Source organism: Protomyctophum bolini (genome assembly GCF_963924005.1).
Source record: "Protomyctophum bolini genome assembly, chromosome: 18".
Taxonomy (NCBI): domain Eukaryota; kingdom Metazoa; phylum Chordata; class Actinopteri; order Myctophiformes; family Myctophidae; genus Protomyctophum; species Protomyctophum bolini.
Window position 1 is genome coordinate 28,335,698 of NC_137879.1, and position 13,101 is coordinate 28,348,798.

The 13,101-nt window shown below is 45.6% G+C and overlaps 1 protein-coding gene across 8 annotated transcripts in view; it reads right to left on the bottom strand.

Annotated features, from left to right (window-relative positions):
- Window positions 1-7,971: 7,971 nt before the first annotated feature.
- Window positions 7,972-13,101, bottom strand: part of LOC308333283 (protein sidekick-2-like) — a 454,209-nt gene continuing 449,079 nt past the window's right edge. For 4 of the 8 annotated variants that reach the window (XM_080789573.1, XM_080789572.1, XM_080789571.1 and 1 more), the window contains exons 45-46: window positions 12,751-12,807; window positions 7,972-11,406 (exon numbers count right to left, since the gene is read on the bottom strand). In XM_080789573.1, coding sequence (XP_080645699.1) covers window positions 10,906-11,406; window positions 12,751-12,807 — 558 coding nt within the window. In that variant the 3' untranslated portion in view covers window positions 7,972-10,905. The remainder of the gene's footprint in view (window positions 11,407-12,750; window positions 12,808-13,101) is intronic. The other 4 variants (XM_080789577.1, XM_080789576.1, XM_080789575.1 and 1 more) reach the window with 1 other exon arrangement.

The window sequence follows — 13,101 nt, forward strand, 5'->3', positions numbered from 1 at the left end:
CGTTGATGTATATATTTTGTGTCAAATGACCCTTGTCTTGTAGCAGCGATGGTTGAATGAGTGAGAAGGAACGGAGGTAGGCAGGCAGGTTGCAGTCTTACGAATCCAGCTTTATTGTCAGGATTCACTCAGTACAACAAGGCAGAGGCACGGGCTGAAGGCCCCGTGCCCTCAGTTCGGACTTCGGAGTCACATCATAGTAGCCAATCTATGTGAACACAAACAGTGGTCCCAAACATTGCCATATATTCACTTCACAAAGTCCCCCCTCCAGATTCAAACAGGCTGCCTCCTCTCTATGGGAGCCAATCAGATTGTTGCTTTCACCGGATCTGCCTGTAAGAGGTAGGCGGGACATCTGGCATGTAGCTCATGTGGCACAGTGACTATACGGTTTATATCACTAGGACTAACTAAATATCAATACTATATTATAAAGTATGCAGAACCTTATTTAACACATAATGTCACAAAGGTAGAATGTAATATATTATTAACAGGTCTAACTGATTCAATCACAAATACATTGTATAGCAGAGCAGAGCAGGAAGCTCCCTGAACACACAGCTGTTGGATTGCAGATTTCATCAAGATTAGAACTGTCCCGTGACCCCTGGGGTCTTGACAGCTTCTAACAGAGACATTGAATGTACAGACCTGATTGTAAATAACTCTACGCAGATTACTCTTTCTATGAAGTTACCACAGTTTGCATGTTCTAACTGTGTCAGCCCGTGTACCTTATCTGATCCATATTCATCATCGTCATCATCTTCACATGATGAACAGAACGTAAAAAGTCAAGTTCTTCCACCACTAAGTAACACACTTCTATTTTAACAAGTCACTTTGACACAACTAACTTTGAGTCAGATGTGTGTGTGGTGGACTGTATGGTGGTAGAAGTGGGTCATTTATTTTGCCAAACTTCTTTTCAAGGAGGAACAGCGTTAGGGTGTAAAAATGATTCCTTCCCAGAAACAGTGAAATGTTATACATGTACTCTGAACTCTGCCAATTTTGTTTAGTTTTGTTTATTGAAGGAATGTGATTTTTTTGAATGAGAGAGCTAGTCACTCAGTCTCTAGCCACACATTTCTTATGCTCTGCCTTCTGTAATCTACAAAATACATTGAATTGAATTTGATTCAATACGTTTGACTTGAAGATTTTGTTTAGAGTCTACGGTAATTATAAATTCCAATTATAAATTGTTTAGGGTAGTTACTTATGATGTAATTATTTGCCAGCCAAGTCTATAGACTTTAATATCAACATGCCCCCCAAAATCTGGGCGCCCCTTAATACTTCACACGACTCACGAGTGTGATTTTTAAATGTGGTACCGTAAGAACACAACATAAGCTGAGGGCATGCGTACATCAGGTATGTCTGATATACATAGTCTAGCTCTGGTCCATAGCAGAGTAATATAGTAAGAGAGTGGCGACACTAGCGTTGACTCCCATTGTAACAATGGAATGCAGAAGTGCTCATTCTATCTCAATGGGATAGTTCCAGCCATAGGAGCAATGTTTGGAACTATCAAAGTGTGTCCCTACTCTCCTACTCTACACTCTGGTCCATAGAGCCCTAATGCTGTTGCTGCCGTGATTAGAGCTATGAATGGGACTTTCAATGAATTGCCCTCACATGAAATGCAGACCAGCCTCTCGACTTCTGCAAATTGCTGCTACTCAGCAATAGGAAGACGGCACCACACCCCTGAACATATAGCATCCATTTTGTATGTCTGTCATGGGGCCTATATATATATTGTTTTACTGGCACCAAATCAGGAATGTGTGGTCTGAACATAAACCGCATACTGTCAAATTCAAGAGGAATGTTCCCTTTCTCCTTTCTCTCCTTTCCTTCCTGTGCTGGCTCAGTCAGTGTGCTGTGATATACACCATTGCAATGATTGACCCAGCGGCCACCATTGATCTGTGGTATAGCAGCCAGGCACCCACTTCCTCCAGACTGTGTGACATGCTTTGATCAATGGTTATCACAAAATGAAGCCAGTTTAATTGAAATCCTAATATAATAAACTCAGAATATTCAACAATGTCTGGAATATTAATACCTGGGGATCGATTGATCACATTCTGCAGTAGGATACGTTCTGATCATTAATGGAGTTCTGCCCCTGTGAGTGTGGGGAGAATAAAATGGAATCTAATCATCCAGTCATATACCGCAATGGTCATGCATGGGCCAATGCTGAGGTGCCACTTTCAGACTCCTACCATACTATGGATTGCCAGATTAGCATCTGGACATTTCTCCTATTAGCCCAGGAGAAACTATACTTGGACTGTTTATATTCTCAAAATGCATACTTACTATAGGCCTACTAGAGCAGGTAAAATGTGTTCAGTTCAGCTGGCTGTAGACTAAGGTCACATTCCCACCTAATACTTCGGTAGACTCGATGCGAATGGGCGGAGAAGTTGGGATTCTTGCATATTTAATTAGCTGCGGTTTGCCTTCACACTGGCTGTGTCAAGCGCAGCAAGGAAACGCAGCAGGGAATTTTATCAATGTGTTCAATTCATAAACTATAGCCTACACAGTAAAATCTATGGTGTTAAAATTATACTCATAACGTGCATGTTTCGTGCCGTCGGGAACTGAACCTCTCTCTCTCTCTCTCTCTGTTCCTTTGGGCATAGAGGCACAGACATAAAAAGTCCCTGGCCTAAGTCCCCACACAGTGACAGCACTCCATGTTTACGGCACGCACAGACAGACAGACAGACAGAATATTCTGTAGGCTACACTGCAGTGTTTTTATGTGTTTCCTTAAGCAATTGATTAATGTACTCCTCATTTCGACCATGGGCTTCGGTCTTAACGTAACGGGACATCTTTGCGCTGCATAAAATATGCCTTCTCCGTCTCCAACTGTGTTTAGCTCCTCACCCGCCACATTGTTTGCTTCATTTCCTTTATTTGCTGCGGATTGCATTCACACCTGCATAGAATCATAATCAAGTGCGATTGGAAGCGAAGCGAAACCCCCGTTTTTGGTCGGAGTAGAATGCAGTTCTTTGATTATCATTAGGATTCGAATGATGCTTCACACCTGCCAAACAAAGCGCACTTTCTGACAATGTGCAGCAGGATTCGTTGTAATCGCAGTAAAGCTTTCTGGTGTGAATGTCACCTAACTACACTACGAGATCATTCAGAGGTTTGGGTGCATCGCGACTCGTCTTGAGCTTGTAGATATTATATATCATAGGCCCAATGGTGAAAATAGGCTTCATCAGCCATGGGTATTCTGATGAAAGGGGCCCCTCACATGCGCGCACGCTGACGCACGATATTTGTCGGGTAATTTGGACCATTTGGCACGGTTCTGGCACGGTTCTACACGTTACTTTGGCCAAATATTAATCTACAATCATTCATTAGAAGCATCACGTGTGCTGCAGTGCAGAATGTGAAAGAAAACTTTCATATCAGCAATTACTCACCAAATGAAGTGAACCTGATTAAAGGAGTAGTTCACCCAAATAATTACTTATTTTTACACACCCCATATTAAGCCTTGAAGTTATGGAATTTCTTTTCGTTTTTGTCTAATTCCTGAGCAAATAATTTGATGATCGGGTCAAAAGTCAATAGGAGACTGCGACAAAGCATGTTTTAATTCAAGGCTTCATGGGGCATTGATAGAACATAACATAAGTGGTGAAATACTCCTGTGTGTGTGTGTGTGTGTGTGTGTGTGTGTGTGTGTGTGTGTGTGTGTGTGTGTGTGTGTGTGTGTGTGTGTGTGTGTGTGAAAGATCATGATATTGAACCAATGCAAAGTATTAACAACAGCCTGTGAATAAATAACTACAGTACACTGGGTCCATTGGAACAACATTTCTTTTTGCACTGGCTCAAAAGTAACGCTGTTGAACATACAAGCTTTCTATCCAACAGCGACAATGTGTGGTTACACGATTACAATACAGACATCTGTTCTTCAGGTGTGAACTTGAACTCATGTCGTGCCCACATGACGCCCACTTGTCTGTTTAAACTTGATATGCCCGCCTGAATATAACCGCTGCAGTCGTGGCAGGAAAACCTTGTATCTCCATATTTTAACTTTTCTGTGATATTTTCCGCATAAATGAACTCTCTACTTGATCATACCACAATGTCACACAAAAGCATCAAAAGATCAGCTTGTATGAATCCTGAGAAGTCCAAATGTCCAAACAGTTTTGGACATATGAGGTTTCCATCCGACGGAGGCGATATTTAATCAGCGGACTGCACGTTCTAAAATGACCCAATTAGTGGCCCGAGTGCTTTTATGGCCCAGCTCGTTTTGGTTTCTGTCAGAAGAACTGTGTCTGAACGCAAGCTTCAATGGCATCCATCCTAGGATATAGCCGTCCCTCGCCCACGGGTCGGGCCCCTTGTCCAATCATTATTTCCGTGTGTTACCTTCTAATTTATAATAATGTCCACAGCTTTTGTGGATAAAAAAAAAATGCAGGCGCTTGAGTGGCGCAGTGCTCTAGTGCCTGCCCGCCACCACGGAGGGTCCATATCCACCAGGATGCATCCGGCTTTGTCGGGTGTCCACACGACAAAGCCACGATTGGCATTTGTTTCGGGGGAGGGAAGCCAGGATATAGGGTGAACATTGGCAGTGTACGTAATTCTACAGGAAGTGTTGGGCGGGAGGAGTAGGACGAAGGCCTACCCCTACGTCCTCCCAGTGGGGGCTCCTCACTGGTACGTGAGTCAGTATAGGATACACAACAGCAGTAACAACTGGAACATACTGTAATTAAAGCACCTATGTTCACCCATTTTCACCCATATCATCATAATTTGTCCTATAAGTCCTATAACAAAACATTACAAGGTGACATTTCTGTCGAACTCATTGGTGGGTAGAAAGTTCTGCCTACCAATGACACACGCTGGGCAAGACCTACGCTGTAGAGTGCATAAATGGAGGTGCTAGAATTTGGCAGAAGTACTGCTCAAGGAAATGACGATGACGCTTTGCAAATCTGTTTACATTCTCCGTGTTGTAATTGGTCGAAACATGTCGTATCCGGGGGAAATACATCTGACGGATGTTCCGGCCCGACACTTCCAGCTATGCAGTCTCTGCCTAAGGTTGTGACCATGTGCTTTTCTCTTTGCAGAAGAGTAAGACTGGGGCCGAGGCTACCAATGACATCATCGATGGTGATTTCATGCTGAAATAAGAGCCATTGTCTTTGCATATTAAAAAAAAAACCTGCTCCTCCGAACACCACCAAACGGCAAATGCTGCCTATAGGCCTAATTATGCGCATTGCCAGTAGACCACAGAGGTACCTCCACAGTTTATTCATTTTTTACCACATATATTTAAATATTTAACTTAAATGTCATAATGGAAGTTAAAGGGGCTTTGATGGTGCTGAGACCTGGTTGAGATACACCGTTTTGGACAAAGTATACATAGTGTTGTTTAAGTGGTTCAGCCACAAATGGACAGCTTGTAATTCAACACCGCCACGAGGAATGTGACTATTGTGTCTTAATCACATCATTTAGGTGACACTATATCTCACCTAAATGATGTGATTAAGTCACCCCTCCCCCCCCCCCCCCCCACACACACACACACGTTTGTATTAACATACTTGCGAGGAGTCGGAGGACATCAACCTTTTTAGGACAGTGATGCTGTTTTCAGCACGTGACACTGGCACACAACTAATCATACATCAGGCATAAGTCTAATTCTAATTCTAACCCCCTAAACTTGACCTCTATATACATACTGTACATACCGGTATATATATATGGCCCTGAATCTTGCACTAATTGTAATCCTATAACTCTACTGTAACGTCTAAACCATAAAACAACCGTCTCTTGTAGTACCAGGAAAATGTTCCTCACAATGTCTATTTGTCAAATTCTGCTATACTTGTGGGGGGGACATATAGTAGGGCTAATACAGGTACACAGACGATGTGTTGCCCTGGGAACATGATCCCTGTCCCTGCTTCAGGCTTCAGGAGAGAGGGGGGGAGAGGCCCAGCATGGGATGGCTCTACGGGGTTTGACAGAATGAAAGAGATTCCATGCGTTTCCACAAACTGCCAACGCCATGCATTCATTCCCTCCACCATGCACATTCATAACCCTGAATAAACTCCCATTACTAACCACACATTCTGGGCATGTTGCTTCGCGCAGCGTTTTGAGCTCGGAGGTCTGCCACTTTTTCTGCATTTGCGTGAAGAGCCTGCACTATGATCAAGTAGGGCGTTAATTTACAATAAATGAATAAATAAAATATGAAGATATAGGAGGTTTCTGTCTGACAGCAACTGCATAAGAAAAAACCCAGAAGAAAACAATGGTTCATGATTTTGAAACGCCTTCACAGGAGTCTCTTTCTTCTGTCCGTAATGTATTCATAAACCGCCCATGCATCTACCTCCAAGTGCTGAACCGTCCTTGAAGGGGAGGCCCACCGCCGGGCGCCAAACGAGACAATTAAAGGCGTAGGAGTTTCAAAGTCCTTTTAAACTTCAACCTTCCGTATGGTTGTTTTAATGTTCTCCTTGCCTGCAGTTAAAGCTCAGCCAGGCCTTTCACATCCTCGACGGGGTCTCTGTTGTTAAAATGGAGACCACCGCCTCGGTGTAGACACAGTCTTTCTATTGGTTGTTTTCTCGCACCTTAATTAACGTCCATAGCATAATGTACAGTATATATATATATATATATATATGCTGCTATGCACCCGTATGTTTACGTCTTACCTCAGGTACCACACCAGAGGCCTTCCATGTGTAAATTTATACTGTAGATATATATTTTTTGTATTCATAACAAACAGAACCATAAAATTTCGGTTAAAACAGAAATGAAAGAAAACAAAGAAATAGCGAGAGACAGAAAGGCAGTGAAATGTAGAGAAAGAGAAGGAGAGTTAGGAAAGGCCTTTAATTGTGTCTCTTTCTCTAACCTTCTTATCTTTTGTTAGAAGTTGAAACACCCGGGGGCACGGTGGCACAGTCGATAGTGCTGTCACCTCACAGCTAGAAGGTCCTGGGTTCGATTCCCGCTGTGGGTGCTGGTGGGCGTGTTCTCTCCTCCATCAGTGCCCATACCCGAGGCGGGGTTGGTGAAAGGGCCTTTCTGTGTGGAGTTTGCATGTTCTCCTCGTGTCCCCTAGGGTAGGTACCCTCACAAAAAACGCCTGATGGAGGGGAAAGGAACTGGTCGGAATAACGTGTAGCGCCCAGGATTAGATAATTGACACTGGGTGAAAAAATGGGTTGCAAAACCGTGGGATAAAAATGTATTAAAAAAAAAGAAGTTGGAATACCTGCTGCTGATCAGTCTTCCGTGTCAGACTCATTTCTCTTGTGTTTTCCACAACTGGATGAATGCCGCCATGTACCGTGCAGAATGGTTCTCTGTAATATAGATTTAGTAGGTCAGCCCCGGGTCAAGTTGATGGTGATCCAATTAGCATCCGACACCACCTGACACCCTCTAGACACCATTATGCAACAGAGTGCCACCGTGGAATTACAGAGGGACTGTGCCAGCCAGTCCAAGTGGTGACACCATGAGAGCACTGACGAATGACATCCACTCCTGCTGAGAGAGTCGCCATTTCAAGGACCATCATATATGAGCCAGCAGCTTTTGATTGATTGAATTATCAGTCAGAAATCTAAAGAGCACGTGGTACAGTCAGCCATTAAGGATGAAAGCATATCTGCACATTTATAAAGTGACAAGATTGTTACGCAAGAAAGAGGCAAACATTGTGAAAGTCGACGAACTATACAAGCTCACAGTACGAGGTGTTGTGAGCTTGTAGTTCAGATATTTTCAGAATATTCATCTGTGACACACACACACACACACGCACACACACACACACACACACACACACACACACACACACACACACACACAGTGGAAGGCAGCCATTGAAAAATAATTTATTTGGGAAACATACTGTGATCATATTCCATTCAGATTCAGAAGCATTTGTTTTCTTTTCTTTTTTTGCGTACAGTGAAATCACCCCACAGAGAAAAAAGCAGATGAGATTATAATCTTTTTGTTTTGTTGCCGTCGTCAAAAACGAAAACTGTGAACACACCACTGAGTCCTCACTATTATAGCGTATGAGTGCACGGCGTGGGGGGGGGGGGGGGGGGGGCAGAGGGCGTGGCAGGGGCGGAGCAAAGGCTTACAGTTGCCACAGGGACAGTCTCTTCTTCTCTTCGTCCAGACACACAGCGAATGCTCTGCAAAAGGCTGAGTTAGGCCACGTATACACGGCAAAGAGCAGAACAGAAAACAGCAAGGTGTCGTTGCGTTGCCTTCTCACTTTTTATTCTGCGTTTACCAATAAATAAACACCAAGTAATAAACATACGCGACATGAGCCATGATGTCACACGTTTTGCGGATTCACCGTGTTGCCTGTTTACATCGAAACGTGCGGCAGTGCATTTTCAAAGATTTCCATTCTGGAATGGTTTTTCATTTTGTTGCGTTTTCAACCCCCGATAATTGCTAAACGGACGGCACATCTGATATTTTTTACTTTTCCGAGACCGTTGACGTGTAAACATGGCCTTAAGACTAAAGGCTCTTTTTCGACTACCCAGAATCAGTGGTGGAAAGTAACATGTACTCAATCAAATATTATACTTGTACTAGATTTGAGGTACAGAATTTTACTGGAGTACTTTTCTATACTTTTACTTCTACTCCACTACATCTGAGAGGCAAACATTGTAGGCTACCTAAACTCCACTACAATTATTTGAAAACTTTAGTTACTAGTTATACTTTGTATTTTAGAAAACGATGGAGTTCAGGGCTTCACGGGTTAGTACACCTCCTGACCACCGGGGCCCAGGTTATGTTCTGACAACCACAACAGAGGGAATGGATTCAGAAACCTTTGAAATACGTTTCACGTAACGGCACAGTTCACTTAGACTATAGTTCCTATGTAGTCGAGAAAGAGCTGTTAGTTTGGTGCGCTGGCGTCAAGCATCGGGAATCTCTGGTGCACAACACGGCCGCAACCATGTATAACTCAGGCTTTAAGCTCACGGAGAAGAAGTATAATCCACACGCGCACAAACACTCCAGTCTTGAATCTGGGACCGCCGCCCCCCGCATATTGTGCAGTCAGTGTCATGTCATGTTTTGCGACGACAAGAGGTGAGTCAATCTTCATGACATCATTACCTGGCGACGGGCTCAAAGCCCACCCCCCCACGATGATGGTTGCCCGGAGAGACACAAGACAGGGATACCACCAGCAGGACGAATAATAATAAAACATCCTCTCTCTGTATCTTATCAAAATCAAAATACCCCGCCCTCCCCCATCCCCCCAGTTGAAGTTTTTATGGAGAGCCGGCATCTGTGGCCGCACATGGCTTCCACTTCGTCGAGCGTGACGTCGCTGGATCTGTGGACGTGAGTGTGTGTCTGCGTGCGTGTGTGTGAGTGTGAGAGAGAGACAGAGACAGCAAATAGGTGAAATAATACAGTGTTTATATAGGCTGTTCCATTCACAGCCCTGGCGTCCATTGTGATTTAAAAACAAGGAGCGTCTGTCTTGTCAGGCCTCGGCCTCGGCCAGGAAGCCACAATCCCGAGGAGAAGTGGAGCACTTCTTCTTCTGTCACAAACCGTACCAGTTTCCACGGATACTCCGTAACGGGCGTCTCCGACCAACACTGCACCGACATAACGACACAATGCGTTTGACATCTCTTTATATTATGTTCCTTCAGGCAGCAGCTTTGACCATTTTTTAACCGCTGTGCCAAAACAACAAAAAACAAAACAAAACACGTGCCCACGCGTTGGGCGGATGGGCCTTACGAGGCTGGCGAGTGAATCTCCATTGAAATGTCTCACGGATAGATTTTCGACTTGCGGTACAGGCGAATACATCCAAATCCAATTCAGTGGATTTGACCTCTAGAACTGTCCCCCTATATATCCTTGAGTCTGTCCAATCCTCGTCTAGTCCTTTGAACGTCCGTTTCGTCTGAAGTCCCAACAGACGTACTCGATGTCCTCTCATCGTACCGTTCAGTCGTAGTGTTCTCCTTCACCATGGAGCTGACTCCAGATCAGCCCCGCTATTCCTCTCTCTGTGTGTGTGTGTACTGTGTATATATATATACTGTATATCTATATATATATATATATGCATGTATATATATTTTAAAAGATTCTTGTGACTTTGTACAGGACCGAACAGATTCTTTACTTTTTCGAATGTGCGGAGTAAAAGAAGTGTGACAAAGAAAATTGAAACAGGAAGAAATCATAATAAAAATACAAAACCAATAAAAGTCATGCAAAGAAAAAAATCACCCGGGCAGCAAAAGCAAACAAAAGAGTGAATAGAGTGCAGACGATATCTCTCATATCTGTGTCTCAGCTCAAACCAAAGTGATATGAACAAACCTATACAGTGGCACACACACAATCACACATGCACACCTTAGAAGAAAAAGAAAAACAAGGTACTACTAAAAAAAGATATATACGCTTGTCTTGTTTGTTTACAGAATCGCCACCTAAAACCAAACCAGAGACCCCCCCCCCAAAAAATGATAATAAGAAAAAAGTAAATACGAGAAGCCGTGTGAAAAAGGAAAGACAGAAAAATGAAAACGATGTGTTGGCTGATCGCCCGGCGTGTTGCGCGGGACACCGCCCGCGCTCCCCCCGTATTCAACGCAACGTCGTCGGGTTGGATACATTTCCTTAATATTTCATATTTCGTTTTCATTTTATTCTCCCCCCCCCCCCCCCCCCCCCCCACACTGAGCGGAGCGTGGCGTTTGGTGTGTGTCAGGTTCTCCGCAGTAATCACACAAAGGAGGAGAAGCCCGCGATGGGGGCCCGCGAGCCGGGCGCCAGGCTGCTGGGGGGCCTGTAGAGGGTGCTGTGCTGGCTGGGGGGGTTGGAGGAGCTCTGCAGGGACGGGGTGGGAGTCCGGCTGCCCTTGGGCCTGAACAGGCTGCCTTGCCCCCCCTGAGAGGAGGGCGTCTGGGGCTGACCCACAGCGGAGGAGGAGGAGGAGGAGGGGGGCTGCTGGGGCTGGGGGCTCGGCGAGCTCAGCTGGGGGGGCAGCGGCGGTAGGGGGGGCAGCGGCGGGGGTCCGCACGGGTGCTGCTGCGGCGGCGGCGGCTGCTCCGGCTCGCTCGCCGCCGACTCGGACTCGGCGTAGCTGCTGTAGGCGGGCGCGCGGGAGATGCCCTTCTGCTGGCGGCGCCACGAGTTGTAGTAGGTGGGGTCGCTGATGTAGTGGTTGACGAAGGAGTGCGTCTTCTGGCGGCTGGGGTCCACCTCGTACTCGCTGTCGCTGCCCTGCAGGGGGAAGGGGGGGGGGGGACACACAACACACGTCACGATGCGCGGGGAACGACTTCCTATGGTGATTTTGATCCAGCGCAGTTAGATATGGAAGGGGGGGGGGGGGGTATAAGTGGCAAATGATCATGAGGTTATTGTATTTAGTTTAGTTGTAGCTGTTTAATTTCAGAATATAGGAGGAGTTGTTCTCATTCACCTTCTTGTCCATCGTAACTAACGCAAGCTCACACCGCACACACCGCATACAGCACACACGCACACACATGCAAGTGTGCGTAGACATGCGCATGGTGCGCACGGCACGGCACGGCACGCAACAACAGAACACAACACAACACATGGACACGAAGGAACAAATGGAAAGATGAGTGGAAGCATGATTGCGAGGGAGGAGGAGGACTGGTTTACTGGAGCGTGCACTGTGTCGACGGACCATCAACACAAAGACAGCCCAAGGTCAACTCCACTTGGTTCCTGTTAAAATGTGGTCTATAGGACCGAGCCATATGGAGCGGAGGGGAGGGCCATGCAGGCATTCCCCCATTCTGGTCCATTCCGACATGTGCGTTTAATTGAACCTCAATCTCATGAGCTGATATACTCCTTTGCATCATGTTCCGTGTACATTACCTGTTGCTATGTTTGTGCATCTTACTGTATGTCTAACATCATGTACACATACTGTATACCAGCTGCATTATGCGCTGTGTATACGCCGCGCCCGTATAGATATATATAACTTTTGTCTCTCCTTGACATGTTTTTTTCTCTAGTGTTGTGTACTTTTCTCTCTCTTATACCTTCCCCCATTCCCATTCTTTTCTTTAAAAAAAAAACAAAAAAACGATGGAGCTTGCACAAAAACAAATTTCACCCACTTCTTTTACACTCTGTAAATACGCGACAATAAAGTGGATTGTGATTCACCCCAGCAGCACTGCACTCCAGCAAGACAAGGGTATAGGGGATAGGGGGGGGGGGGGGTACCACAAAACCTACTGGTATAAGTAACCAAGGGAGGGGGGCATTTGGATGCGGGGGTTTGGATGGGTGGGGGGAGTCGGGGGTTCTAGCAGAAGGGACCGGTCCCCCCCCCCCCCCTAACGGGCGGTTTCTCAACGTCCTGCCCGGGGCCCACCAGGGGTCCAAACCAACACTTACGGGTCGGATCATTTAACTCTGAGAGCATAAGTCCATTTGGTTCCACCTGTACGCCCTCAGAGTTACAGTCCATTCGGACCACCCCGACAGTCGGAACCGGACCTGGACTTTGAGAACCATTTCCCCCTAAACGGGGCGACAAGACACACAAAGCAGGAAAGCCGCCGGAAACCTCACCAAATGCAGCGGGAGCGTACGCAGGCCACCGGTCCCGTACGAGAACACCAGCGCCTCCTATGGGTGAACAGAACAAGTGAGGGGTTTAAAGCACTATGGTGAAGTATGAATGAATGAGAGAGTTTATGGCCAAGAGTGACCCACGATGACCCAACAGTTATGATGATGAAACCAATACCAGAACGCCCGGCGCCCAAAACACACACCTCGCCCCGAAGGAAACCTCCGAACGGTCCTGACTAGTGTAATGTAGTGTTCCCCCCACAGTACAGTATAAAGTTATTATCAATCCGTTCTAATAATGGAAACTCCACTTACATTATTACATAGTACATACTGTAATATGAAATA